The sequence below is a fragment of the Sphaerodactylus townsendi genome, linkage group LG05 (assembly GCF_021028975.2).
Source record: "Sphaerodactylus townsendi isolate TG3544 linkage group LG05, MPM_Stown_v2.3, whole genome shotgun sequence".
NCBI lineage: Eukaryota > Metazoa > Chordata > Lepidosauria > Squamata > Sphaerodactylidae > Sphaerodactylus > Sphaerodactylus townsendi.
Window position 1 is genome coordinate 132,782,798 of NC_059429.1, and position 26,138 is coordinate 132,808,935.

The window sequence follows — 26,138 nt, forward strand, 5'->3', positions numbered from 1 at the left end:
CCCTAGAGAGTACTTTAAAAAGGAATGTTTAAAGCATCTCAGAATCCACGAGCATATTGTGAATATTGAGTGGTCATTCACATGTCCTAGGAGGATTTTTTTTGTAACAATAATCCCTTTCCTGCTTTCTGGGACTGAATTGAAGGTATACTCTTCAGTTCTTATTGCAAGATACTTACAATTTTCTGTGCAACACGGAAGAACTGAGACACTTCTCTGACCACGTGCCCAAAATTCTCATAAATCCTGACGTAAGGACGGACCCAGGAAGGCAACTGGGCTCTTACATCTGTATTTGAGAACCTGTGGGGAATTTAAAACAAATTAGCAATAGCAAACAAACTGGACTTCACGTCCCTTGTGGTCTCTTCCAACTCTATGATTCTACGATACCAAAAAGACAGTACTCAGCTATGCTCATAATAACGATTCCCAAGTCATGCTTGGTTTGCAAAACACCCGCAAGACAACCTGAAATGTGAACTGAATTAAAAGTCAGCGCTCTCATGTGTCATCATCACTGGCAGATGAAGAGTTTCCAGGTAGGAAATATACAGTCACACTTGTGCTCTTGTTGAAAAAGATAATGGGAGATGATCGATGACAACTTTATATTTACCCATATTGGGTCGCCTGGCTGTGAAAGCTGAAGTAGTAATGTGGAAGTTCAAACGAAAATCAATTCTAGAACTGTGGGAAACTTCAGGCCAGTTAAGTTGGCCCTACCCAAAAGAGCTGCCTCAACTACTAACTTGTTAATTGAGAAAACATTAGATAGAATATGTGTTGTCCATCTGACACCATTTTCTCAATTTCTGGACCATGAAGCAGCCTAAGGGAAGTACTTCATCCATGAATCCTGTCTCCCAATCTCCTACGTTTCTGGCTCCTGCTGGCACTCCCGTTGGCATTATAGATTGTCTCTGGCTTCTATAAACACCACTGGATCCTTTGATGTTGACTAATGTAATTACATTGTGCAATAATATGACATCGTGGTCCCATAATACAGAGAACTATACAATTATATGGCAAATCTTCATACCCACCACAAAAATGCACAGATTAAAAGAGACTAAGGCTTTCACGGCCGAATTCAACTGGTGGTGGTAGGTTTTCCGGGTTGTGTGGCCGTGGTCTGGTGGATTTTGTTCCTAAGGTTTCGCCTGCATCTGTGGCCGGCATCTTCAGAGGTGTATCACAGAGAGAAGTCTGTTACACACTGTGTGGACACAGTGTCTCACTGGGGACAGTGATGCCAGCCACAGATGCAGGCGAAACGTCAGGAAGATGATCTACACAGTCCGGAAAACCCACAACAACCAGATTAAAATAGAGTTAGCGTGGGGTGGCGGCTGTGATCTGGGTTCAAATTGCAGTGCCTGCATCTGTGGCCGGCATCTTCAGAGGTGTATCGCAGAGAGAAGTCTGTTATAAGAGGAGTCTGGACACTGCGTGTAACAGACTTCTCTCCACGATGCTGGCCATAGATGCAGGTGAAACGTTAGGAACAAGATCTACCAGACTCCGGACACATAGCCCGGAAAACCCACCAGAACCATTAGATAGAATACTTCAAAGCCCACTTTGGATGCTCCCTTCTGGATATGGATGCTGCTCTTCCCACGTGAGGACTCCCTGTAGGGGTTCCTCCTGCTTAAAGTATAAAGTATTGATTAGCTCAGGGGTAGGGAACCTTTAACACTCAAAGAGCCATTTGGACCCGTTTTCCACGGGAAAAGAAAACACTTGGAGCCGCAAATAATTTTTGACATTTAAAATAAAGATAACACTGCATATATTGGGTTTTTTAACCTTTTACTCTGCTCATTCTGAGAAGCGCATGGATGCGGCAAGGATGGGGCCAGCGGCTCGGCCTCGCTGGCCGCTGGGAAAGCGCCTGCCCCGCTCCAACAGGGCAGGCAAGAGGGGAAGCCCGTGGCGCGGCCCAGCCTTGGTCGCGAAGGCGGGGATCTGGGGGCCAGCGGCTCGGCTCGTGGAGCCGCAGTGCAAGGGCAGAAGAGCCGCATGCGGCTCTCGAGCCACAGGTTCCCTACCCCTGGATTAGCTCAACCTGCGCTGCCTGTGTAGCTGGCCCATGGTGGTGTCAAGAATGACCTCAGCCCCTTTCACTCCAGAATCTATGTCCTCCAGCCTCTCTCAAAGGAGTCCCCCTTTGCCTCCAATTTCCCCCCACCCACACTTGGCACCAACTCCGCTTTCTCACTGATTGGGGAAAGAAGGAGCGACGCGGCTCTGCCCTGCAGCCATCAAAAGAAAGCCACCCTGGTGTCCAGCGCCACCTTGAGGCCCTCTTCCATGATGACAGCGCAAAAACGTGGCTGCAGCGAAGACGAGTGCAGGCAGCGGGAACTGGGGAAAGGGCAAGAGGATGAAGCAGGAAGGGTCACCTTTGATCGCAGAGGAAGATGGCGCCGTAGTCGTCCCGGTGTCGGATGACTCTGCCAATGGCTTGGTTCACTGCACGGGAAGCCTGCTGCTTGTACCAAGTGTTTCCAGAGAGGCCCTACATGTGGTGAAAACAAACAAACAAAAACGACACAAAAGATTATCAGGCAAGGAGAGGCTCCTTTTCTGCCCTGCTTCTGTCTACTCATTTTTAATGACAGGAAAAGTGAACTGGCGACCAGCTGGGAATCTCAGCATAAATAACCCGGCAGAACTTTGGGGGCTTTCAATACCACCTGCAGGTCAAGGAATTAGGCTGGGGATTGACAGAAAGACAGTCAGACCAGCATAAAAGACTCCTAAATTTGGTAGTGATGGAAGAAGAAGAATAAGAACAAGAACAAGAAGAAGAAGAAAAAGAAGAAGAAGAAGAGGAAGAAGAAGAGGAAGAAGAAGAGGAAGAAGAAGAGGAAGAAGAAGAGGAAGAAGAAGAGGAAGAAGAAGAGGAAGAAGAAGAAAAAGAAGAAGAAAAAGAAGAAGAAGAAGAAGAAGAAGAAGAGGAAGAAGAGGAAGAAGAAGAAGAAAAAGAAGAAAAAAAGAAGAAAAAGAAGAAGAAAAAGAAGAAGAAGAAGAAAAAGAAGAAAAAGAAGAAGAAGAAGAGGAAGAAGAAGAAGAAGAAGAAGAAGAGGAAGAAGAAGTGTTCGGATTTATATCCCCCTTTCTCTCCTGCAGGAGACTCAACGGGGCTTACAATCTCCTTGCCCTTCCCCCCTCACAACAAACATCCTGTGAGGTGGGTGGGGCTGAGAGAGCTCTGAAAAGCTGTGACTAGCCCAAGGTCACCCAGCTGGCGTGTGTGGGAGTGTGCAGGCTAATCTGAATTCCCCAGATAAGCCTCCACAGCTCAGGCGGCAGAGCTGGGAATCAAACCCGGTTCCTCCAGATTAGATACACAAGCTCTTAACCTCCTACGCCACTGCTGCTCCAGTGTATCAGGAAGAGGCCATCAAGTGGCAGCTGGCCACCCTGTAGGGGTTTTATGGCAGGAGAAGTTCCAAGGTACTTTTGCCATTGCCTGCCTCTGTACAGCCACTCTGGGGATTTCCAGACAAGAGAGACAGGCAATTTGCTATTGCCTGCCTCTGCGTAGCAACCCTGGACTTCCTGGGTGGTCTCCCATCCAAGCGAACTAGGGGTGATCCTGCGTAGCTTCTACAATCTGATGAAATCAGGCTAGCATGGACAATCTAGGTCAGGCAAGAGTAAGGCAGAGGTGGTTTGCCATTGCCCGCCTCTGCACAGCAACCCTGGACTTCCCTGGTGAACCAAGGAACCAAAACACCTACGAAGGCTGACCCTGCTTAGCTTCTGAGATCTGATGAGACTGATCTAGCCACGTCCAAAATTATCCACATGTGGTCCTCACCTGGTTAGCAGCATTTCTGCCCTTCATCTCATCCAAGAACTGCATCTTCAACATGACCCTGGGGTCCATGCGAGGAGGAAACGGAAGTCCGGTGATGATGACGCCTCGTCCGTTCTTATCAGCGAAGTCCAGACCTTCACTGGCCTGGAAACAACGCAGTGTTTTGTGTCACCTACTGACTGGTTGCTGCCTGCCAAGGAGAAGTTCTTACATATCGGTTGCTTCTAGAAAGACTGGTGGGAATGGACTCTGCCACTTGCCCCTACGATTAAATGCAAGATGGATGCCAGTGTGCCAGGGCTGGGACCAGGCACTGCGGCAGCATATGATTGGAGAGTTTAAGTGTGTAGCAGGAGTCGCATTGTAGGAGTCGACCTCCTTCCGCATTGTAGGAGTCGACCTCCTTCCGCATTGTAGGAGTCGACCTTAGATCGACTTGAGTCCGACCCGAGTCCTCCGCACAGACGTAGCGTCGGACTTGTGTCTGACTCGACTCACCCCCCTCTTGCCGTTGAATTTCCGAGCTCGACTGGGGGGATGGAGTGGAGCTGGCGAACTTCGGGTTGCTTCGAGGCGAAGCGGCTGATCTGCGGAATCTCCGTCAACTTCGACTCTGCCATCCTAGCCAATCACAGCTCAGTATTTGCAGCCCATCGCGCCAGAAGCGGGGAGACTTCGTGGCTGGCGTAGCTTTGGGCATCGCCAGAAGCAGGGGACTCAACAATGATCAATCGGAACGCAGCGCAGGGAGGTGGTCCCGCCCTCTGAGCTCGGCTCCGGAGACACGAGTCAGCTGCTATGCGGAGGAACGGGAGGACTTGAGCTGAGGTACGATTCCGCCGACACGAGTCGAACCTGAGTCGCCTCGTGTGTCCGGAAGGGGCCAGGGTTAGCTTAAACAGCTGAACGACGGGATTCTATGCAATTTAGTCCGAGGCGCCAGCTGAAGTCTTTGGGGAATTTTGGCTTTACTGCCACTTCATGGCTATGACTGCCTAGAATGGCAGTGAATCAGGAAGTCCTCACTTCAAGTTTCACCTATGAATGCTCCATTATATGCCTTAGGCCTGGAGTTCTCTGCACGCCACTGTAAAATGAGAGAAACAACACTGACCTATGTTATGGCTTAGCGTTAAGATTACTGAGCGCTTGGCGTGAATCCGCCACTCATGTGAAGGAGTGGGGAATCAAACCTGGTTTTCCAGATGAGAGCCCACTCTGAACTACTCTGGCTCTCAGGAGATTACCAAGTGCTTGGGTTGGATTCTACCCTTGGTTTTTGCTGTCAGAAGTGATCTTCTATCAGCATGCGGGCCAGCGTTTATGTTTTTTATTTATCATTTATTTATAATTGGTTTTCTATACCGCCCCTCCCCCGAAGGGCTCTGGGCGGTGAACAACACATTAAAACAATAGTTACAATAAAACCCCATTAAAACAGCAATTAATAATGTCCAATTGTAAAAACATAAACTTCATAGATCCACCCTGGAAAATAAAACAGAGGAGCGGAGAACCCAGAGTGTAAAGGAAAAGGAGGGGGAAAGGGGAGGGGGGGCATCAGCGGCCGGCCCCTCCAAACGCCCGGTGGAACAATTCGGTCTTACAGGCCCTGCGGAACTCTCCAAGATCCCGCAGGGCCCGGATAGCTGGTGGTAAAGTGTTTATATTTTGAATCACCCACACTATTGTCATTCCAAAGGCAACGACAATAAGTTCTTAATTTGTGGGCTCCAGATATAATTTCTGGATAACAATAACTCATCATCGAGAAAGCTTTGATCTAGTTCCTGTCCCTGCAGCATGCAAGAAAAAAATATATATTTTGTACATCTGAAAAAGAAGAATACTTGTTTTAACAAAACACAGCAACTGAAAAGCTTTTACAAAGCTAGTAAAACACAGGTTGGCCCCAGAATGGGGAATGTTGTTTTACTGATAATTTCTTGATTTGATATTGATGATTTCTCGTGACGTGTTACTGGAGAGCTGCAGCACTTGGACACATTAATCAGTTCTATGGGTCTTCAGAAACCATCATCTACATCAGTGGTTCTGAACCATCATTGGCACGCCTGATATAACATCAAATTAGCACTGCTGTCCCCTCCCGGCCTTGGGATCGGGCGCCACACTTTTTGTAGTACTGCTGTACTTTATTGTACTACCGTATAAACTCATGTATAAGTCGAATTTTTCAGCACATTTTCAATGCTGAAAAAGCTCCCCTCGACTTATATGCGGGTCATTAAAATTTTTTGTGTGTTTTTACTTTGCCAGCCATCAGGGGGCACAGTTTGTATGCTAGCGGCACCAAAATTTCAGGGTACCCTCAGAAGACACTCCTGATGGTACCAGCCAAGTATGGTAAAGTTTGGTTCAGGGGGTCCAAAGTTATGGACCCCCAAAGGAGGTGCCCCCATTCCCCATTGTTTTCAATCGGAGCTATTAGTAGATGGGGCTACCCTTTTGAGGGTCCATAACTTTGGACCCTCGGAACCAAACTTCACCAAACCTGGCTGGTCTCATCAGGAGAGTCTCTTTATGATACCAGCCAGGTTTGGTGAAGTTTGGGTCAGGGGATCCAAAGTTATTGACCCCCAAAGGGGATGCTCCATCCCCCATTGTTTACAATGGAAGCTAATAGTAGATTTTCCATTTCTGATAATATCCCTCTTAAAATCTAAGTTGGGTTACATTTGGACATACAGATGATAATGAGGAATCCAGTTTTTGAAGGATTTTAACTCTTGTGTTTTAGCTTGGTTGCTGGTTGAGCTAAGGTTTTTGTACTTTTAAAGTTATTGTTGATACCATATTGTTCTTGTTGACCCTCTTTTCCACTTACAGAGCCAGTTTACTGTTTTTCTTTGAAATAAATATTCAAAAAACATTTAACCTACTGATGCCTCAATTGATGTAATTTTATTGGCATCTATTTTTATTTTTGAAATTTACCAGCAGCTGCTGCATTGCCCACCCTCGACTTATACGCGAGTCAATAAGTTTTCCCAGTTTTTTGTGGTAAAATTAGGTGCCTCGACTTATATGCGGGTCGACTTATACACGAGTATATACGGTATATTAATGCTGTTATGTTTTTATAGACTCTGTAAATTGTTTTTAACTTAACTTATTTGTTGTGTATAATGTTGTTCTTGGCCTGTTGTGTGTAATGTAGTTCCTGGCCTTCTGTACACCGCCCAGAGCCCTTCGGGGGTGGGCAGTTTAAAATCTAATGTATAAATAAATAAAATAAATAATTAAACTGTGGGTCGGGACCCCTTTTGGGGGGTCGAACGACCCTTTCACAGGGGTCGCCTAAGACTCTCTGCATCAGTGTTCTCCATCTGTAAAATGGATAAATGTTAGGGGTGGGGGTCACCACAACATGAGGAACTGTATTAAAGGGTCGCAGCATTAGGAAGGTTGAGAACCACTGGTCAACATACAGTTCAAGGTGTTCTTTGTTTTTAAAAAACGTACCTTCCCACGACACACCGCCAGGAAAACAGCACCGTTGGAGTTGGGGCAGACGGCCTTCCTGTAATAGGCATCCATGACCTAGAAGAAGAAGAAGAAGAAGAAGAGTTTGGATTTATATCCCCCCTTTCTCTCCTGCAGGAGACTCAGAGGGGCTTACAATCTCCTTGCCCTTCCCCCCTCACAACAAACACCCTGTGAGGTAGGTGGGGCTGAGAGAGCTCAGAAGAGCTGTGAGTAGCCCAAGGTCACCCAGCTGCTGTGTGTGGGCGTGTACAGGCTAATCTGAATTCCCCAGATAAGACTCCACAGCTCAGGTGGCAGAGCTGGGAATCAAACCCGGTTCCTCCAGATTAGATATACAAGCTCTTAACCTCCTACGCCACTGCTGATCCTAGGAGATAAGCCAGTCAATAAAAACAGAAGGACCATCTAGCCCAGGGGTCTGCAACCTGCGGCTCTCCATATGTTCATGGACTATAATTCCCATCAGCCCCTGCCAACATGGCCAATTGGCCACGCTGGCGAGGGCTGATGGGATTTGTAATCCATGAACATCTGGAGAGTCGCTGGTTGCAGACCCCTGATCTAGCCACCTTTCATGCCCTCATGCATAACAATGACTACTTCCGAATCCCATTGACCTGAGATCCACCAACCCCCCTCCATTGCAAAATACTCCCAGCAGGCAGAGAATGATGTCAATTTCTGTGGAAAAGGCAGTGATTTAAAGTCTATGGCCAAACAAACAAGGATTCAGTACTAAGCCATGAATGTGTGGTGTGTGAATGCATTCATGTCTGTCACACACCCAGCAAACAAAAGTTTTTTTCTGAGAAACTATATTTACAGTGTTATCAAGTTGCACAGAATAAATAAATACATTTATTGAGGAAACTGAACTTCTGGGTGATTTTTCTGTAACTTAAGCATGAGTAACCATGAGTGGATAAGAAGAAGAAGAGGAGTTTGGATTTATATCCCCCCTTTCTCTCCTGTTGTGGCTGATGGGAATTGTAGTCCATGAACATCTGGAGAGCCGCAGGTTGCAGACCCCTGGGCTAGTCATAGTTCTCTCTGAACTCTCTCAGCTCCATGTACCTCACAAGGGATCTGTTGTGGGGAGAGGAAGGGAAAGGAGCTTGTAGGCCACCTTGAGTCCCACCTTGAGAAAAGTGGGATGTAAATCCAAATGGGATATAAATCCAAGCTCTTCTTCTTTAGCATGTTGCCTAAAGAAGCATGATGCCTAAAGAAGTAAAGGAACTGCCCAAACTACAGTCAGGATTGGTGCTTCCCATAGCAACCACTACAGGTTGTCTGCAAGCAAAAGGGCTCCACTTGAAATAAGCTTAATTCAAACTAGCTTGGCTTGGATAGTTTATTTTGTTCAAGTTTATGGCCACCAGAAATCGGGAGCTCCCTCCTGCAAGGTCATCAATGAGCGAGGCGGGCAGGAGGCAAAGCTACTTGCAGGGCGGGTTGAAGAGGGGCCCGGCGGCTCGGCCTGGACGGCCGCCGGGAGAGCACCCGCCTCGCAATGAGCGAGGCGGGCAGGAGGCAAAGCCCGCGGCACAGCCTGGCTGGCCGTGGGCGAGGGATGCGCCCGCCCTGCTGCTTGCAGGGCGGGTGAAGATGGGCCCTGCGGCTCAGCTCATGGAGCCGCAGAACAGAGGAGGAAGAGCCGCATGCGGCTCGCGAGCCGCGGGTTCTCAACCCCTGATCTATCCCTACATCATCACTTACCACCCAGTCTGCGATAAGGTGGGAGTCTTTTATGAATCTCAGGCATTACAGCCTCATGGGACAGGAAGGGGCACACCCTGAAGGTGGAACGTTGTGAAAAGGAGTAGTCAAGAGAAACTCTCACATGCAGTCAGGCAGTTGTGCTGTGCAATGCATATGGGTCTCAGAACATAAGACCCCTTCTGGATCAGACCAAAGGTACATCGAGTCCAGCACTATCAACCAGCTGCCTCTAGGAAGCCTACAAGCACGACAACTGCAGTAGCACCAGTTTTGTCTTTTAAGGCAAAAGGAAGGACAGCAAGATGTTGCATAGTTTATGGAAGCAAAGCAGTGTGATATTGCCAGTGCTTAAGAAGGGGGTTGTTTCACTGGGACACTAGGTCACTGTGATATTATTAACCGTGGCAAGGCAAACAGCCAGCTCTGGAGGGCTCAGTACATAACATCTGTACCGTTGTTTAGATATGGATAAACAGTGAATGAAACCATTTTCCAAGCAAAGTCGCACGGAGCCAATACTGATGTAACCCTAAACCGTTAAAAGCCAGACCAAACGGAAAAGTTTGACGGCGGTCTCTGAAAGATGGATAATCGAGCAAACAAACTCGGAGGGAAAACAGACGGCCAAAAGGTACACAAAAACTGCTAACCTCAGTGAACGTTCCTTTGTTTCTCGGTTCCACAAACATTGGCTTCACAGCTTCTATTTTTCCAGCAAAATCATGTTCCTGCGGATAGCAGAAATGACACAAGACAAGGTTTCTCGCTGCATTTCCAACACGGCCACCTCCGACCCTTGTGGCTTTCGGTTGGCAAGAAACCAGCCGCCACGGCTCATCGGTGAAGAAGACAGCCGAGGGCTGCCAAGATGAACTGGCGGTTGAGTTCAGACGTCACCCAGAGTCCACTCATCTGGAAATTATCATGACATGGGAAACGAAGTAAATTCAAGCATGTGAGGACGAGTAGGAGATGGTCAAGCCTCAAAGCCAGTGGCCACATTCAAGGGGCAATAACTCATTCTGCTGAGGGTGACTGAACCCCACACAGCCAGTGAGGTGTAGCGGTTAAGAGAAGGTGCACTCCAATCTGGAGAACTGGGTTGGATTCCCCGCTCTGCCAGTTGAGCTGTGGGGACTTATCTGGTGAACCACATTAGCTTGTGAACTGCAACACATGCTAGCTGGGTGACCTTGGGCTAGTCACAGTTCTGCAGAGGTCTCTCAGCCCCACCCGCCTCACAGGGTGATTGCTGGGGGGGGGGGGAAGGGAAAGGAGATTGTAAGCCCCTTTGAGTACAGGGGAGAAAGGGGGGATATAAATCCAACTCTTCTTCTTCTACTACTACTATGATTACACTGCAGAAAGCCTCAGCATTCAGTGCAGATGTTCCTTAGATGCCCTCACCCTTTCATCCTGGGCAATGGCTTTGGCTGCAGCCACTCAACACATGCTTTGGCTTAGGCCATGCCCCACCGGGTTCCATTCGAAAATCATTGGTTCAGCATATCCTTTTCAGTGGGGACAACTTCTGCCTGGGGTTTGCCTCCCCAGACTTGCCCAGTGCATCGCATCTGCACTTACTAGGTGGCGCAGTCTCACACTAAGAAGCCAACCAGCTGCCTCTAGGAAGCCCACAAGCAAGACGGTTGCAGCAGCATTATCCTGCCTGTGTTCTACAGCACCTAATAGGCATGCTCCTCAGATACTGGAGAAAACAGGCATGCATTATGTATAGTTATATAATATGCTTCTACCCTTCTGCCCTACAAAAGCTGTAATAATGGGGGGCGGGGGCTTAAACCTCTCGATTCCAATATTCTTTTTAAAAATCCCACAGAGTACAAGTTAAGTCATGTCCTAAGTACTCATGACTGACCCTAAGCCTAAGAACATAAGAACAAGCCAGCTGGATCAGACCAGAGTCCATCTAGTCCAGCACTCTGCTACTCACAGTGGCCCACCAGGTGCCTTTGGGAGCTCACATGCAGGAGGTGAAAGCAAGGGCCTTCTGCGTCAGTTGCTCCCGAGCACCTGGTCTGTTAAGGCCTTTGCAATCTCAGATCAAAGAGGATCAAGATTGGTAGCCATAAATCGACTTCTCCTCCATAAATCTGTCCAAGCCCCTTTTAAAGCTATCCAGGTTAGTGGCCATCACCACCTCCTGTGGCAGCATCTTCCAAACACCAATCACACGTTGCGTGAAGAAGTGTTTCCTTTTATTAGTCCTAATTCTTCCCCCCCCAGCATTTTCGATGAATGCCCCCTGGTTCTAGTATTGTGAGAAAGAGAGAAACATTTCTCTCTGTCAACATTTTCTACCCCATGCATAATTTTATAGACTTCAATCATATCCCCCCTCAGCCGTCTCCTCTCCAAACTAAAGAGTCCCAAACGCTGCAGACTCTCCTCATAGGGAAGGTGCTCCAGTCCCTCAATCATCCTCGTTGCCCTTCTCTGCACTTTTTCTATCTCCTCAATATCCTTTTTGAGATGCGGCGACCAGAACTGGACACAGTACTCCAAGTGCGGTCGCACCACGGCTTTATATAAGGGCATGACAAACCTGACCCCGAAGGCAGAAGCACGGAAAATGCAACGTACTTTCCAGTATTCCAAGCTTTTGTCCAGGACAGGATATGAAGGAAAGAATATAAGCAGCCCATTTGGTATGATTCGCACCAGATTACCTGCAATAAAAGACACAGGTCTGTACTGAGAGCAAGCCCTTTCAGACAGAACTTTGGAGCTTTGATTTTCTAGACTCCCCACATATATATTTATTTTAAGGCCTTACGCGGCCTGGGGCCATCGTATCTTCGAGACCGCATCACCCCATATGTCCCTGTACGGCCTCTTCGATCAGTTGAGGCCAACCTACTGGTGGTTCCTGGCCCCTCGATGATGCGGCTGGCCTCCACTCGGGCCAGGGCCTTTACGGCTCTCGCCCCGGCCTGGTGGAACGCTCTCCCTCCAGCTGTCCGGGCCCTGCGGGTCCTTGGTGAGTTCCACAGGGCCTGTAAGACGGAGCTGTTTCGCCAGGCCTTTGGAGGGACCGGCCGCTGATGGTGCCCCTCCCCTTTTTGGCCCCTTACATCTGGGCCGTTTGTCACCTAATAGGACTCGCCATCCCTCCCTCTTGGGGAGAGGACTTTGAAAATGGAGCTGCTGGAAGCCACTTATATTTATACTTGTATTTATTATATTTATTATACTCAGCTCTTATTGCTTTTATCGCTGCTTTTAAAGGTTTTTAGCCATCTTATGATTGTACTATGTTTACATGTTGTACACTGCCCGGAGCCCCTCGGGGATAGGGCGGTATAAAAGTCTAAAGAATAAATAAAATAAAAAAAATATCAGAGGGATGGCAGGCGGCATGATATAGCCCAATCTCAGAAGCTGAGCAGCAGCGCCTGTTTGGGTGGGAAACTACTAAGAGACTCTGAAAGGAAGACAACAGCAGGTCCCTTCTGCTTCTCTCTTGCCTTGAGAGCCTCTTCCTGGGATTTCCATAAGTCGATGAAATACAAATACAACCCCCACCCCCGGTTCTGCATACAAAAAGACAACCAATAATATTCATGAAATTTATAATAAAGTGTCACAGTGCAATTAATAGGGCGGTATAAAAGTCTAAAGAACAAATAAATAAATAAATAAAAATTTATATATTATATATATATTTTTCCCTTTACCCCTCTGCTATTGGGGGGGAAAAAGAAATATCTTAAAACAAATCTTTAAAATGTGATTTAGTAACTTCAGCAACTCCTGTTTTTTTCTCTAAAGCCAAAACTCCCCCTTTCCAGGTTCAGTCATAGTATGCCAGAGGGTGTGAATCTGTGTCATTTCCTTTGCACTGTCATTGGACAGCAAAATCTGCAACCTCAAACATACCCCTCCGGTTACAACAGCTCTGTTTTGTATGTTCTTCAGGGGAATTTCCTACTTCCTGCCAGACTATATGTAGGTGGCCAAAGTTATCTAACCAAAACAAAGGCTCAGTCATTTAAACAATGACTGAGGTTTAAATGATTGAGTTCATATCGACCTTTGTTTCCATGAACAAATGAGAGCGGCATCACCGGAGGTCTTTGCTCTGTGACTGAACTGGCTAGTTTCAGTTCTCCCATTCAGCAAAGACTATATTTATGCAAAACCGCAACCGCTTTCAGTGGGAATTCCTTGAGACATGACTGATTTATAATTAGCTTCCTTTACTGCATGTCTTTCTCAAGGAGACTCCAGGAGGACTGCGAAATAGGAGAAGTAACATCCAAATTGCAAGATGTTAAAGTGCTGCTGCACACTGCGTGGGTCAGGCCACGCTTGCAGCTCTAGAGGCCTCGACTCAAAACTCAACTCAACTTCACTGGCTGCCGATCGAGTACCGGATCATATTCAAAGTGTTGGTGCTAACCTTTCAGGCTGTGAGCGGTCTTGGGCCTGCATACCTATGGGACCGCCTCTCCCCATGTTGCTCCACTAGATCCCTCCGGTAACCGGAGGGAAATTTACTGGAGATCCCTGGCCCGAAGGAGGTCTGGCTGGCTTCCACAAGGGCCAGGGCTGGTGGGATAAGCTCCCTAATGAGATCAGGCCCCTGTGGGACTCAAATGAGTTCCACAGGGCTTGCAAGGCGGAGCTTTTCCATCAGGCATTTCCATTTAGCCAGCTGGCCTAATCAGTACTAACATTGACCTCCCATGGGTGCGGGGGTGGGGGGTGGGGGTGGGTTCGCCATCTGTGGTTGTTTTTAACCATTATTTTACTGGCTGTTTATCTGTGTTAAAGGGCGGGATGCAAATGAATGAATGAATGAATGAATGAATGAATGAATGAATGAATGAATTGGGGGGGGGGGTGGGGGGGGGGAGTGGGGTGGGGGGGGGGGGTGAAGGGGGGGGGGGGCTTGGCCGGGGGGGGTGGGGGGGGGTGGGGTGGGGGGTGGGGGGGCGTGTGGGGGGTGGGGCGCGGGGTGGGGGGGTGGGGGGGTGGGCATGGGGTGGGGTGCGGGGGGGGTGGGGCTGGGTGGCAGGGGGGGGGGGGGGGGGGGGGGGGGGGGGGGGGGGGGGGGGGGGGGGGGGGGGGGGGTGGGGGGGGGGGGGGGTGGGGGGGGGGGGGGGTGGGGGGGGGGGGGGGGGGGGGGGGGGGGGGTGGGGGGGGGGGGGGGGGGGGGGGGGGGGGGGGGGGGGGGGGGGGGGGTGGGGGGGGGGGGGGGTGTGGGGGGGGGGGGGGGGGGGGGGGGGGGGGTGGGGGGGCGGGGGGGGGGGGTGGGGCTTGGGGAGTAGGAAGTTCCACCCCTTCCTGTTCCCCAAGGCCCACCCCCGGCCTCAGTGCTTATAAAAGCAGGTATCCGAGGCCCGGGACTGCAGTCCCTTCTGGCCTGCCCAGAGGGTAGGTCAGAAGAGACTGCAGGCTGCTGGCTGGGCGTCCAGCTGGCGGTGGGGAGGGAAGGGAAGGGGGAGTCCATGGCGACATGGGCGGGGTTGAGGGCGCTTTTTGAAAAGCATGCTAGAATGGTAATATAGTGGCACACAGAGGGGTAGCAAGGGGGAAAAGCACCCGGTGCACTGGTGCCCCCATCTTACCCCGGAATGCCCTCGCCACACTGGTGCGTCGCGCCCCCGCCCTCTTGGAGCTATGCCTCTGGTGGTGCAGCACAGAAGGTTGCTCCTGCAAGGGATATAGCGGTGTTGTCTATTGCACAGTTCATTATATGTCTCACCTCCCTTTATTTACTGCCATGTCCTCTACTTCTGTCTCCCGTCTTTCTTCCTTATGGCACGTCATGTCGTAGGCCTGTTTTCATTTGCATTGTTTTCCCAGTTCTGCAGTCCTAATCCGACCAGATTGTTTATTGGAGGTGTTTGCTCTGTGATTGAATGGCTTTACATGGAATCATAGAGTTGGAAGGGGCTACACAGGCCATCTTGTCCAACATCCTGCTCAATGCAGGATCAACCTAGAGCCGTGGTGGCGTGGGGGGTGGGGGGGGGGGGGGGTGGGGGGGGGGGGGGGTGGGGGGGGGGGGGGGTGGGGGGGGGGGGGGGTGGGGGGGGGGGGGGGTGGGGGGGGGGGAGGTCAGAAGGGACTGATGGGAGCCCAATGGGGGGGGGGGGGAGGAAGGGGAGTTAAGCACCCTAGAGCTTGCCCATGTCCATGGTGACATGTGGGGTCAAAGGCACCCGGCAACAGTGGGGGGCAGAGCCTGGGGGGGCAGCTGGAAACAATTTGTCTCCAGGCGCCATTTACCCCCAGTACGCCTCTGTTCTTTACTCAACTCATCTAGCCCTGCTTGGTCATATTACACAGCGTACAGTCAGACAATACTGGGTTCTTTGGTTCTTTATAAGATGATTAATAAGTTATCCTGGAGGACCAAACATCAGAAACAGTGGACTCTTTGAAAAAGGGGGTGAATTGAGGGTGCAGGGCAAAATGCTGGAAAGAAACTTTCGTTTTCCCTAACACTTTTATCCCTACAGTCAGAAATTCTTTTGCTGCACTATAGGTAAAGATAGTTTAAGAGGTAGTTTTAGTCATGTTTGTAGCGGCAGAAGAGCTGGATTCAAGCCTAGTAGCGCCTCAGAGACAAACAAGATTTCTGCGGAACAACCTTTCAAGAAACAAAGTTCCCTGGTACCCGACGAAGGGAGGATGATTCTTGAAAGCCGATGCCCCAAAAATCTTGTTGGTCTCTAAGGTGCTTCTGGACCAAATCCAGCTCCTGCAGACCTCAGCTAACTGCCGCAACAAAACCTCTTTCTGCCTTACCTATTGTTCTCCCAAGAGAAGTCAGACATTCTTCTGTAAACCTGCAAGAAAAATAAGAGCTTGAACATTATCATTATCTGATGGGGGGGGGAGGGGGGGAGAGAAATAATCAATTTAATAAATACTTCTCAAATATGTGTTACAGATTGTTTACCCATGCTGGCAGGGGCTGATGGGAATTGTAGTCCATGAATATCTGAAGCGCCATAGGTTGGCCACCTCTGCATAGGGCAGTGGTGGTGAACCTTTGGCACTCCAGATGTTATGGACTACAATTCCCATCAGCCCCTGCCAGCATGGCCAATTGACCATGCTGGCAGGGGCTGATGGGAATTGCAGTCCATAACGTATGGAGTGCCAAAGGTTCGCCACCACGGGCATAGGGTATACTGTTTTTTGCTTGAGCTAGTATAGGTTGGGAGGGGTGGTTGTCTATGATGTTATATTATTGTGTTTAAGATGCTATAATCTGTTATTGTGCTGTTATGTTATGATATTACTCTGCTATTATGTTATAAAATGTTATTCTGCTGCTATGTCATGATTAGAGATGTTCTTGATTTTTGATATTTGGGATTGATGCTGCTGTTTTGATATTTGCTGTTGATATTTGATTAGTGTTTCGTTATTTACTTGTTTGCCACCCTGAGCCCTATTTGGGAGGGTGGGGTATAAAACAAACAAATGAATGAATAATTATATTTTTACATTTCTGTGATGGGGGGAGGGGGTTAGGGAGGGGAAGGATAGTTGAAATATACATTACAGCAATCCTTCCTCAAGCCATAAATTTATACACACAGGGAGAGGGAAAGAGAGACATCAATAAGATATGAGAAGAAGACACGATCAAGTTGCTGAATAGTTTCTCTGGCTGAAGATTTTGGAACACACAGCGGGGTAACAATCAAATGAATAAAGTACATAAATAAATAACTACATGAAGTAGCTAATATAAAAGACTTGGGGAAAAAAATCTCACATTTGCTGTACATGGATGATTTGAAGCGGGAAATCAGACCCAGAAATACAGTCACTATTGAACACAGTCCGAATATTCAACACACATTTTGATGGAGTTTGGTCTGGAAAAGTGCGCCACTGCGGCAATAAAGAGGGGCAAGATCACTGAGAGTGACGGCACAGAAATGCCTGATGGCCAACCTATCACATGCAACCAAGAGGCAGCTTATAAATACCTGGGCATTTTGCAGCTGGGTAACATCAAGCAAAAGGGAAAATGGATTTGGGTATCTTAGTTGATAGTTCCATGGGAATGTCAACTCAATGCATGGCAGCTGTGAAAAAGGCAAACTCTATGCTGGGGATCATTAGGAAAGGAGTTGATAATAAAACTGCAAGGATTGTCATGCCCTTATATAAAGCTGTGGTGCGACCGCACTTGGAGTACTGTGTTCAGTTCTGCTCGCCACATCTCAAAAAGGATATCGAAGAGATAGAAAAAGTGCAGAGCATAAGCATAAGCATAAGCATTTTATTGTCATTGTGCACGCACAACGAAATTTACAGCAGCATTTCTCGATGCACACAATTTCAGACTCATACATCATCCTCACTTCCCCTTCCTCCACCCATCCCTACACAGCCCCAAATACATCAATATGAAGCAGCGGAGTTTAGCATAGCCACAGCTCTAGAGTAGAAGCTGTCTCTAAGCCTCTTTGTCCTAGTTCTGAGAGCCCTGTATCGTCTGCCAGATGGTAACAGTTTGAAAAGAGAGTGTGCTGGATGAGACGGGTCCCTCAGAATATTTTGGGCTTTATTTAGGCTTCGGGAATTATAGATTTCTTCCAAGGAGGGAAGAGGGCAGCCGATAATCCTTTGTGCAGTAGTGATCACCCTTTGGAGCGCCTTCCTATTCGCCACTGTGCAACTGGAGAACCATACACAGATGCAGTAGGTTAAGACACTCTCTATAGCACAGCGGTAAAAGGACACCAGAAGTTTTCCATCTAGTTGTTGCTTCCTTAAAAGTCTCAGAAAGTACAGTCTTTGCTGGGCTTTCTTAACCACCGCGGCAGTCTGTACGCCCCAGGTCAAGTCCTCTTTAATCATAACGCCCAGAAATTTAAAACTAGCCACCCGCTCCACTTGATCTCCATTTATAGTCAAGGGCTGAATTTCTGAGCTATTCCTTCTATAGTCCACTATGAGCTCCTTTGTCTTGTTAGTGTTAAGAACCAGGTTATTTTCCCTGCACCATGAGAGCAGTCGGTCCACTTCATTCCGATAGGCAGACTCATCCCCTCCAGAGATGAGCCCCACCACCGTTGTGTCATCAGCAAATTTGATAATGGTGTTACTATGATAGACAGGAGTACAGTCATATGTATAAAGGGTGAACAGTAAAGGACTCAACACACAGCCCTGTGGCGTTCCCATATTTAGAGTAAGAACTGAGGAAACCCGATTTCCCAGTCTAACCCTCTGGGAACGTCCAGACAAGAAGTCCCTAATCCACAAACAGATTGAATGTGAGAGTCCAAGATCCACGAGTTTCGTCACCAGTCTTTGTGGCGAGATTGTATTAAATGCGGAACTAAAGTCCGCAAAAAGCATTCGCACATAATTCCCCTGATGTTCCAGATGCGTCAAAGCAGTGTGGAGGCTAATGGCAATGGCGTCCTCCGTAGATCTATTAGTCCGATATGCGAACTGATGTTTATCAAATGTATCTGGAAGGCAAGAACTAATATGCCTATGGACCAGTTTTTCAAAACACTTCATGATGATGGGGGTGAGTGCCACTGGTCTATAATCCTGAAGATTGTCAGCAGGAAATCTCTTTGGTAGTGGAACAATGGTGGAAGCTTTCAAACAAGATGGGATGGTGGACTGGGATAGAGATCGATTAAAGATCCCAGTAAAAACACCAGCCAGTTGGTTAGCGCATTCCTTTAACACCCGACCGGGAATACCATCCGGTCCAGCAGCCTTCCTTGGATTCACAGCCCTCAAAACTTGCCTCACCTCATGTTCCTCCACAGTGAGGTGTGAGCTGCAATCACCTAGTGGCTGTGTGTCATCTCCTTCTGATAAACCTGTTTCAAAGCGGGCAAAAAAGTGATTTAGCTGCTCTGCCAGAGAAGAAGAATCCCCATCTACAGAGATGTCATTGGTTGGTTTATGATTGGTGATTTGTTGAATCCCCTGCCACACCTGCCTCATGTTGTTATTATTAAAATAATCCTCAATTTTTCTCTTATAACTCATCTTGGCTTGTCTAATACCTCTCTTGAGACTGGCTCTCGCCGCACTGTATTTTGCCTCATCACCAGATCTGAAAGCAATATTCCTGTCATGCAAAAGTCGCTGAACCTCCGTTGTCATCCAGGGTTTATGGTTGGAGTAAATCCGGATGCGCTTATCCACAGTAAGAGTGTCTGTGCAGTAGGTGATATAACTCAGAACAGCAGTGGTATACTCTTCCAGATCTGGGTGGTAGAAAACATCCCAATTTGTTGTCTCAAAACAATCTTGAAGTAGTTCGGAGGCATCATCAGGCCAGGATTTCACAGTCTTTATTACAGGCAACACCCGCCTCCCAAGTGGAATATATGCTGGTGCTAGAAACAGTGACAAATGGTCTGACTGACCCAAGTGTGGTAATTGTATCACCTTGTAGGCATCCTTAATGTTGGTATACACTTTATCCAATGTATTGGATCCTCTCGTAGGGCACCTAACATGCTGGTAGAGTTTAGGGAGCACTGTTTTTAAATTAGTATGATTAAAGTCTCCTCCTATAATGAGCACAGCATCAGGATGCTTTTTCTGCTGGTTGTCAACAATGTTGTACAGAGAGCTCAAAGCCATGGTAGCATTAGCATCAGGTGGAATGTATACTGCAATGATGATAACCACACTGAACTCCCGTGGCAGATATATGGGTCTACATCTAACAGTCATACTTTCCAAATCCTTTGAGCAGTGACCCCCCGTGATGCTTGCATTAGTGCACCAGCTTTTGTTCACATAGAGATTTAACCCCCCCCCCTTTCAGCTTGCCAGAATCTTTACTGCTTCTGTCCTGCCGGAAAGAAGTGAAGCCAGATAGTTCAACTGCCGCATCAGGAATGTGTGATTGAAGCCAGGTTTCTGTAATTAATAAAACACAGCTGTTCTTGCCAAACCTGCTCTTCACAGTCTGTAGCCTTAGTTCATCCATTTTGTTGTTAAGAGATCGTGCATTAGTAAGAAAAATGCTTGGAAGTGCAGACTTGAATTGATACCTTCCCAGCTTAGTAAAAACACCAGCCCGGCACCCTCTCTTTCTCCTTCTGTCCCGCCTTCGTCTCAGCCTCCTACCAGGAATTGTAATCCAGGGTTCCCCCAGGGTCCTAGCTGCCTCTGCCGGTATATTGTGAAGGCGTATGAAATCGTCTGTAATAGCCATTTCACATTTCAGCCCAATTTGCATTAAGACTTGCCGACTATAAAAACTCCTTGCTCCACGTAGCATGTTTAAAGAAGCAGGAAAACACAACACAAAAACATAAAACACAAAACATCCACACCACATCGAGGAAAAAGCAGCCAGCCGCAGCAGTTTTTTGCGCAGCCTTCCTTGCCTGGGGATGGGGAACCGGGAAGCTAAGCCTAATCACTTGAGTTGAGAGTGTCAGTGGCGTTGGTAAGAGCCGTAGTTGGGGGGGGGGGAGGGTTGAGACGTTACCGAGCTTGCCGCTCTTCAAGTTTCAAACTCCCGCGCCTCCTGGCTGGCTGCGATGACTCACGGCTTTGTGCAGCGCGCAGCGCGCCCTCCCAAGCTTGGAGAATGGAGAATGGAGAAGGCTCTCTCTCACCGTCTCTCTCTCTCACCGTCTCTGTCTCTCCCAAGCCCGCAGCCACCGTCTCTTCTAAGCCCGCGAACTTGAACTTAGAAGCCCTCCAATTTTGAGCCCAGTTTCGAGGAATTGAAAGGAAACTGCAAAACTTCGACGCTCCGCTGCTTACGGAGCGTCTTGCCCCACCGGAAACCCCACCGGAAGGGCAACGAGGATGATTGAAGGGCAACGAGGATGATTGAAGGATTGGAGCACCTTCCTTATGAGGAGAGGCTGCAGCGTTTGGGACTCTTTAGTTTGGAGAGGAGGCGTCTGAGGGGGGATATGATTGAAGTCTATAAAATTATGCATGGGGTAGAAAATGTTGACAGAGAGAATTTTTTCTCTCTTTCCCACAATACAAGAACCAGGGGGCATTCACTGAAAATGCTGGGGGGAAGAATTAGGACTAATAAAAGGAAATGTTTCTTCACACAACGTGTGATTGGTGTTTGGAATATGCTGCCACAGGAGGTGGTGATGGTCACTAACCTGGATAGCTTTAAAAAAGGCTTGGACAGATTTATGGAGAAGTCAATCTATGGCTACCAATCTTGATCCTCCTTGATCTCAGATTGCAAATACCTTAGCAGACCAGGTGCTCAGGAGCAGCAGCAGCAGCAGAAGGCCATTGCTTTCACCTCCTGCACGTGAGCTCCCAAAGGCACCTGGTGGGCCACTGCGAGTAGCAGAGTGCTGGACTAGATGGACTCTGGTCTGATTCAGCAGGCTAGTTCTTATGTTCTTAAGCACGGGCAAGTGAAGACTGTGGTCAGCAGAGAATACACTCAGAGGGTCAGGAAAATTTTGAAATCTAGATTAAATGGCGGGAATACAATCAAGGCCATCAACCCCTGGGCCGTACCCATCATCAGGTACATTGCAGGAATCATCAACTGAACACAGGCTGAGTTGGATGCATCGGATAGAAAAACTTGGAAGCTTATGACAATGCACCAGGCCTTACACACTGCCATATTATGTTATGCAGCATAAGAGAGATTAATTTGCTCATCTGCTTCATTCCAAAAGTTCAGCTATGCCTCTGGGTCATGTGGTTATTTGGCATGACTCTAAGAAACTGCAGACTCTTTTAACAGCAGATTCAAGAGAAGCAGTGATGTAATAACATGAAGTAATAGCTTTTCACCCAAGATCTGAGGGCATGAGGTCAGCAATCACCCCCTTGTCCTGCAAAAGAGGAACTAGGGCTATGTCCAAAAATAAGCTGTTTTCTCCAGAATCACTTTCATTTATTCATTTCTTCTGAGGAATCTAGATGTCATGACCAGCCAGCTATTCTATTTCAGTGTTTTCCATGCTGCCTTTCAACTTTTAACAAGACTTGGCTTGTGGTTTTTCTTTCAGGCTGCCCAAGTACGGACTAGCACAGTACTGTTGATTCTTCGGCAAGGAGGAGGAGGGAGGTTTGATCCATTAAGCAACTGGTGATCTCATTGGTAATCTCCCCCCCCCCCCCATTTTCTTCACTGATCTTTCATGAACTGAACTGTGTTGCCTAGCTTTTATTATTATTTTTAACATCATCACTGGTGCATACAAAAGATCACAAAGGGAAATGTATCCTACAATGTGATGCATGTAGGCCATGGGGGCAGGGGCTGATGGGAATTGTAGGCCATGAACATCTGGAGAGCCGCAGGTTGCAGACCCCTGGACTAGCCCAAGGTCACCCAGCAGGGATGTGGAGTGCGGAAACACATCTGGTTCCCCAGATAAGCCTCTGCCACACAGCCGGAGGAGTGAGGAATCAAACCCGGTTCTCCAGAGTAGAATCCACCTGCTTTTAACAATTACACCACGCTGGCTCTCAGCGTGAACACAGAGGAGGGAAACTATAAAGGAGGCATGCCCAAATGGCTGGGAAGGAAGATAGATGGGAGATCTTCAAAGAGATGCTACACTTGACAACCAGGGAGACAGAACCTCTCGTTTTGCAAAGCCCACCCCGTTCTGAGGCTGTGCTAATTCCTCCAGGACCACAGCAAAGGGCAAGGTGTTTGGGATAATTAGGAAAGGAGCTGATAATAAAACTGCAAGGATTGTCATGCCCTTATATAAAGCCGTGGTGCGACCGCACTTGGAGTACTGTGTTCAGTTCTGGTCGCCACATCTCAAAAAGGATATCGAAGAGATAGAAAAAGTGCAGAGAAGGACAACGAGGATGATTGAAGGATTAGAGCACCTTCCTTATGAGGAGAGGCTGCAGCGTTTGGGGCTCTTTAGTTTGGAGAGGAGACGTCTGAGGGGGGATATGATTGAAGTCCATAAAATTATGCATGGGGTAGAAAATGTCGACAGAGAGAAATTTTTCTCTCTTTCTCACAATACTAGAACCAGGGGGCACACACTGAAAATGCTGGGGGGAAGAATTAGGACTAATAAAACGAAACACTTCTTCACGCAATGTGTGATTGGTGTTTGGAATATGCAGCCACAGGAGGTGGTGATGGCCACTAACCTGGATAGCTTTAAAAGGGGCTTGGACAGATTTATGGAGGAGAAGTCGATCTATGGCTACCAATCTTGATCCTCCTTGATCTCAGATTGCAAATGCCTCAACAGACCAGGTGTTCGGGAGCAGCAGCAGCAGAAGGCCCTTGCTTTCACATCCTGCAGGTGAGCTCCCAAAGGCACCTGGTGGGCCACTGCGAGTAGCAGAGAGCTGGACTAGATGGACTCTGGTCTGATCCAGCAGGCTAGTTCTTATGTTCTTATGTTCTTAAGAGCGTGTCTCATAACTACCACAAAACTGCAAATGTGGAAACTCCTTATTACTGTATATAATATTTCAAAAGGCATCTGGGGGGAAATAAATGCACATCCCTGACCCCGCCAGAAAAATAAGGCTGCTAAAAAAACAAAGGAAACGCACTACCTTTTTTCGTAACTGGAGCTCATCAGTCTTCCGTCCGGTCCTTTAGGGATCACCCCCACCCACATCTGGTGTTTGTCGATAACATGTGGATTTTCCAAACAAACGGGGAACGGTCTAAAGGAAAAAAAGACACGACAATCAACGTGCTAATTGTGCAAGCTTTGTTGCTTATTTCCGAGAAACAGACTGGTTGCCTACTGCCACCTAGGACATGAAGGCAATAAGCATTTCCACGGAGACTCCCCCTGGGAGCATTCCAAGTGCAACCATGAGCTGTCCGCAGGAAAGACAGAAGTGGCATCCGAGCCGACACTGGAAGGAAATACCGAAGGGTGATAGGCCTCTGATGTCAGCCTGTAACGTTGGCATTATGTATAATGTATACCTTTGTGACCGTCTCACCCCATATGTCCCGGGTAGGCCTCTGCGGTCGGCAGAGGCAAATTTACTGGTGGCCCCCGGCCCCTCCATGATGCGGCTGGCCTCTACCCGGGCCATGGCTTTTGCGGCCCTGGCCCCTGCCTGGTGGAACACCCTTCCGTCAGAGGTACGGGCCCTGCGGGATCTTGGCAAATCCCGCAGGGCCTGTAAAACAGTTCTGTTCCACCGGGCTTTTGGTGAGGCCAGCCACGGATTCCCCCTCTAGGATGACCTTTTGTTGCGTGCCATCAATGGTACGCCTGATATACTATCTAATCAGTACTGTCCCCTCCCGGCCTTGGGATCGTGCGCCACATATATTATTGCTGCTGCTGTGTTTTATGGTTTTAGATTTGTAAATTGTTTCAAATGACCTTAGTTTTATGTGTGAAATGTTGTTTTTAGCCTGCTGTGTTTAATGTTACTATGTATTGTTGTTGCAGGCCTGCTGTACGCCGCCCAGAGCCCTTCGGGGATGGGCGGTTTAAAATACGATAGATAGATAGATAGATAGATAGATAGATAGATAGATAGATAGATAGATAGATAGATAGATAGATAGATAGATAGATCGATCGATCGATCGATCGATCGATCGATCGAACACACGGGGAGCACCGTGCTCAACAGCTTCAGCAGGTTCGTCAGCTGACCCCGAATCTTTCCCATTCTGACCTGGCCACAGCAATCCATGCAACAGTCACCTCTAGATTAGACTATTGCAACTTGCTCTATGTCAGTGGTGGCGAACCTACGTGTAATGTATTGTATTGATGTGAGGTACTGTATTGTTTTAAGAGTCTGCAGCTGCTGCACGGTAATTGGTCATTAGCATTTGCGTTATATCGAGCGCTGCTGCAGTGTGATCTTATGCTATGTGCGAGGGGTAGCCATGCAATAAAGAGTTGTATTTTATTCCTCCGACTCCTGATTCCTGAGACTATGGCACTCCAGATGTTCACGGACTACAATTCCCATCAGCCATGCTGGAAGGGGCTGATGGGAATTGTAGTCCATGAACATCTGGAGTGCCATAGGTTCGCCACCACTGCTCTATGTGGACCTGCCCTTGAATCTAATCTGGAAACTAAAACTTGTTCAACACGCAGCTGCTAGACTCCTGACTGGAGCTTCTAGCAGGGACCATATTACTACACCTGTCCTGTACCATCTTCACTGGCTGCCTATCGAGTTCCAGGTCATTTTCACAGTATTGGTTTTGACCTATAAGGCTGTGAGCAGTCTTAGACACACATACCGCCTTTCCCCATATCGGCCAATCAGGTCCTTCTGCTCCTTGGAGGAGAACCTGCTGGTAATCCCTGGCCCGAAGGATATCCGGCTGGCCTCGACAAGGGCCGGGGCCTTTTCAGTCCTGGCCCCCCCCCCCCCACCTGGTGGAATGGGCTCCTGAGTGAGGTCAGGGCTGGTGTTGGCCTGTCTGACAGTGGAACACACTGCCTCAGTGTGTGATGGAGTCTCCTTCTTTGGAGGTTTTTAAAGAGAGGCTGGATGGCCATCTGTCAGGGGTGCTTTGATTGTGTGTTCCTGCATGGCAGGGGGTTGGACTGGATGGCCCTTGGGGTCTCTTCCAACTCTGTGATTCTATGATTCAATTATCTTTACCAAGCCAATTACGGTCTTATACACATGCCTCCTCTCGGGTACGAAAACATAATGGACCCTGGAAATCTCTTATTCAGTCTAATCTAGGTTTTTATCAGTTTCATTCAGATCCCGTGCCGTGTTCTGGTCTCTGATGTGCTGCACACAGGCAGAAAGGAAAAGACTTACATCTGCATTTCCAGAGAAAAGGAAGAAACAGGGGATAGGGTCCCGCTGGTGAGAATGATGGTCCGGACTCCCTGACGCACCAATGCGTTCATCGTGTAACCAGGGCTAAAACACCAAAAGCTCAGGACTTTTCCTGTATCGAGCAAGACAAGAAGGCAAAATATTAGGAGCACCACAGAAAGAGTAGTGGGTCACAATGAAGATATATAAAAATCTCTTGATTTGATACAGAAAAAAAAGGTTGTGTAGCAAAATGGGCTAATAATTTTGAGTATAACATCCAAAAGAACAATGGGAGGAACATATTAAAACAGTGGTTCTCAACCTCCCT

General features: G+C 48.1%; 1 protein-coding gene across 1 annotated transcript in view; it reads right to left on the bottom strand.

Moving 5' to 3' along the window:
- RTEL1 (regulator of telomere elongation helicase 1) overlaps positions 1-26,138 on the bottom strand; it is a 150,158-nt gene that overhangs the window by 60,158 nt on the left and 63,862 nt on the right. The window contains exons 17-25 of the mRNA XM_048497934.1: positions 25,808-25,940; positions 23,594-23,707; positions 15,848-15,888; positions 11,672-11,757; positions 9,718-9,795; positions 7,322-7,399; positions 3,836-3,979; positions 2,412-2,527; positions 176-303 (exon numbers count right to left, since the gene is read on the bottom strand). Of these exons, the coding sequence (XP_048353891.1) occupies positions 176-303; positions 2,412-2,527; positions 3,836-3,979; positions 7,322-7,399; positions 9,718-9,795; positions 11,672-11,757; positions 15,848-15,888; positions 23,594-23,707; positions 25,808-25,940 (918 nt within the window). The remainder of the gene's footprint in view (positions 1-175; positions 304-2,411; positions 2,528-3,835; positions 3,980-7,321; positions 7,400-9,717; positions 9,796-11,671; positions 11,758-15,847; positions 15,889-23,593; positions 23,708-25,807; positions 25,941-26,138) is intronic.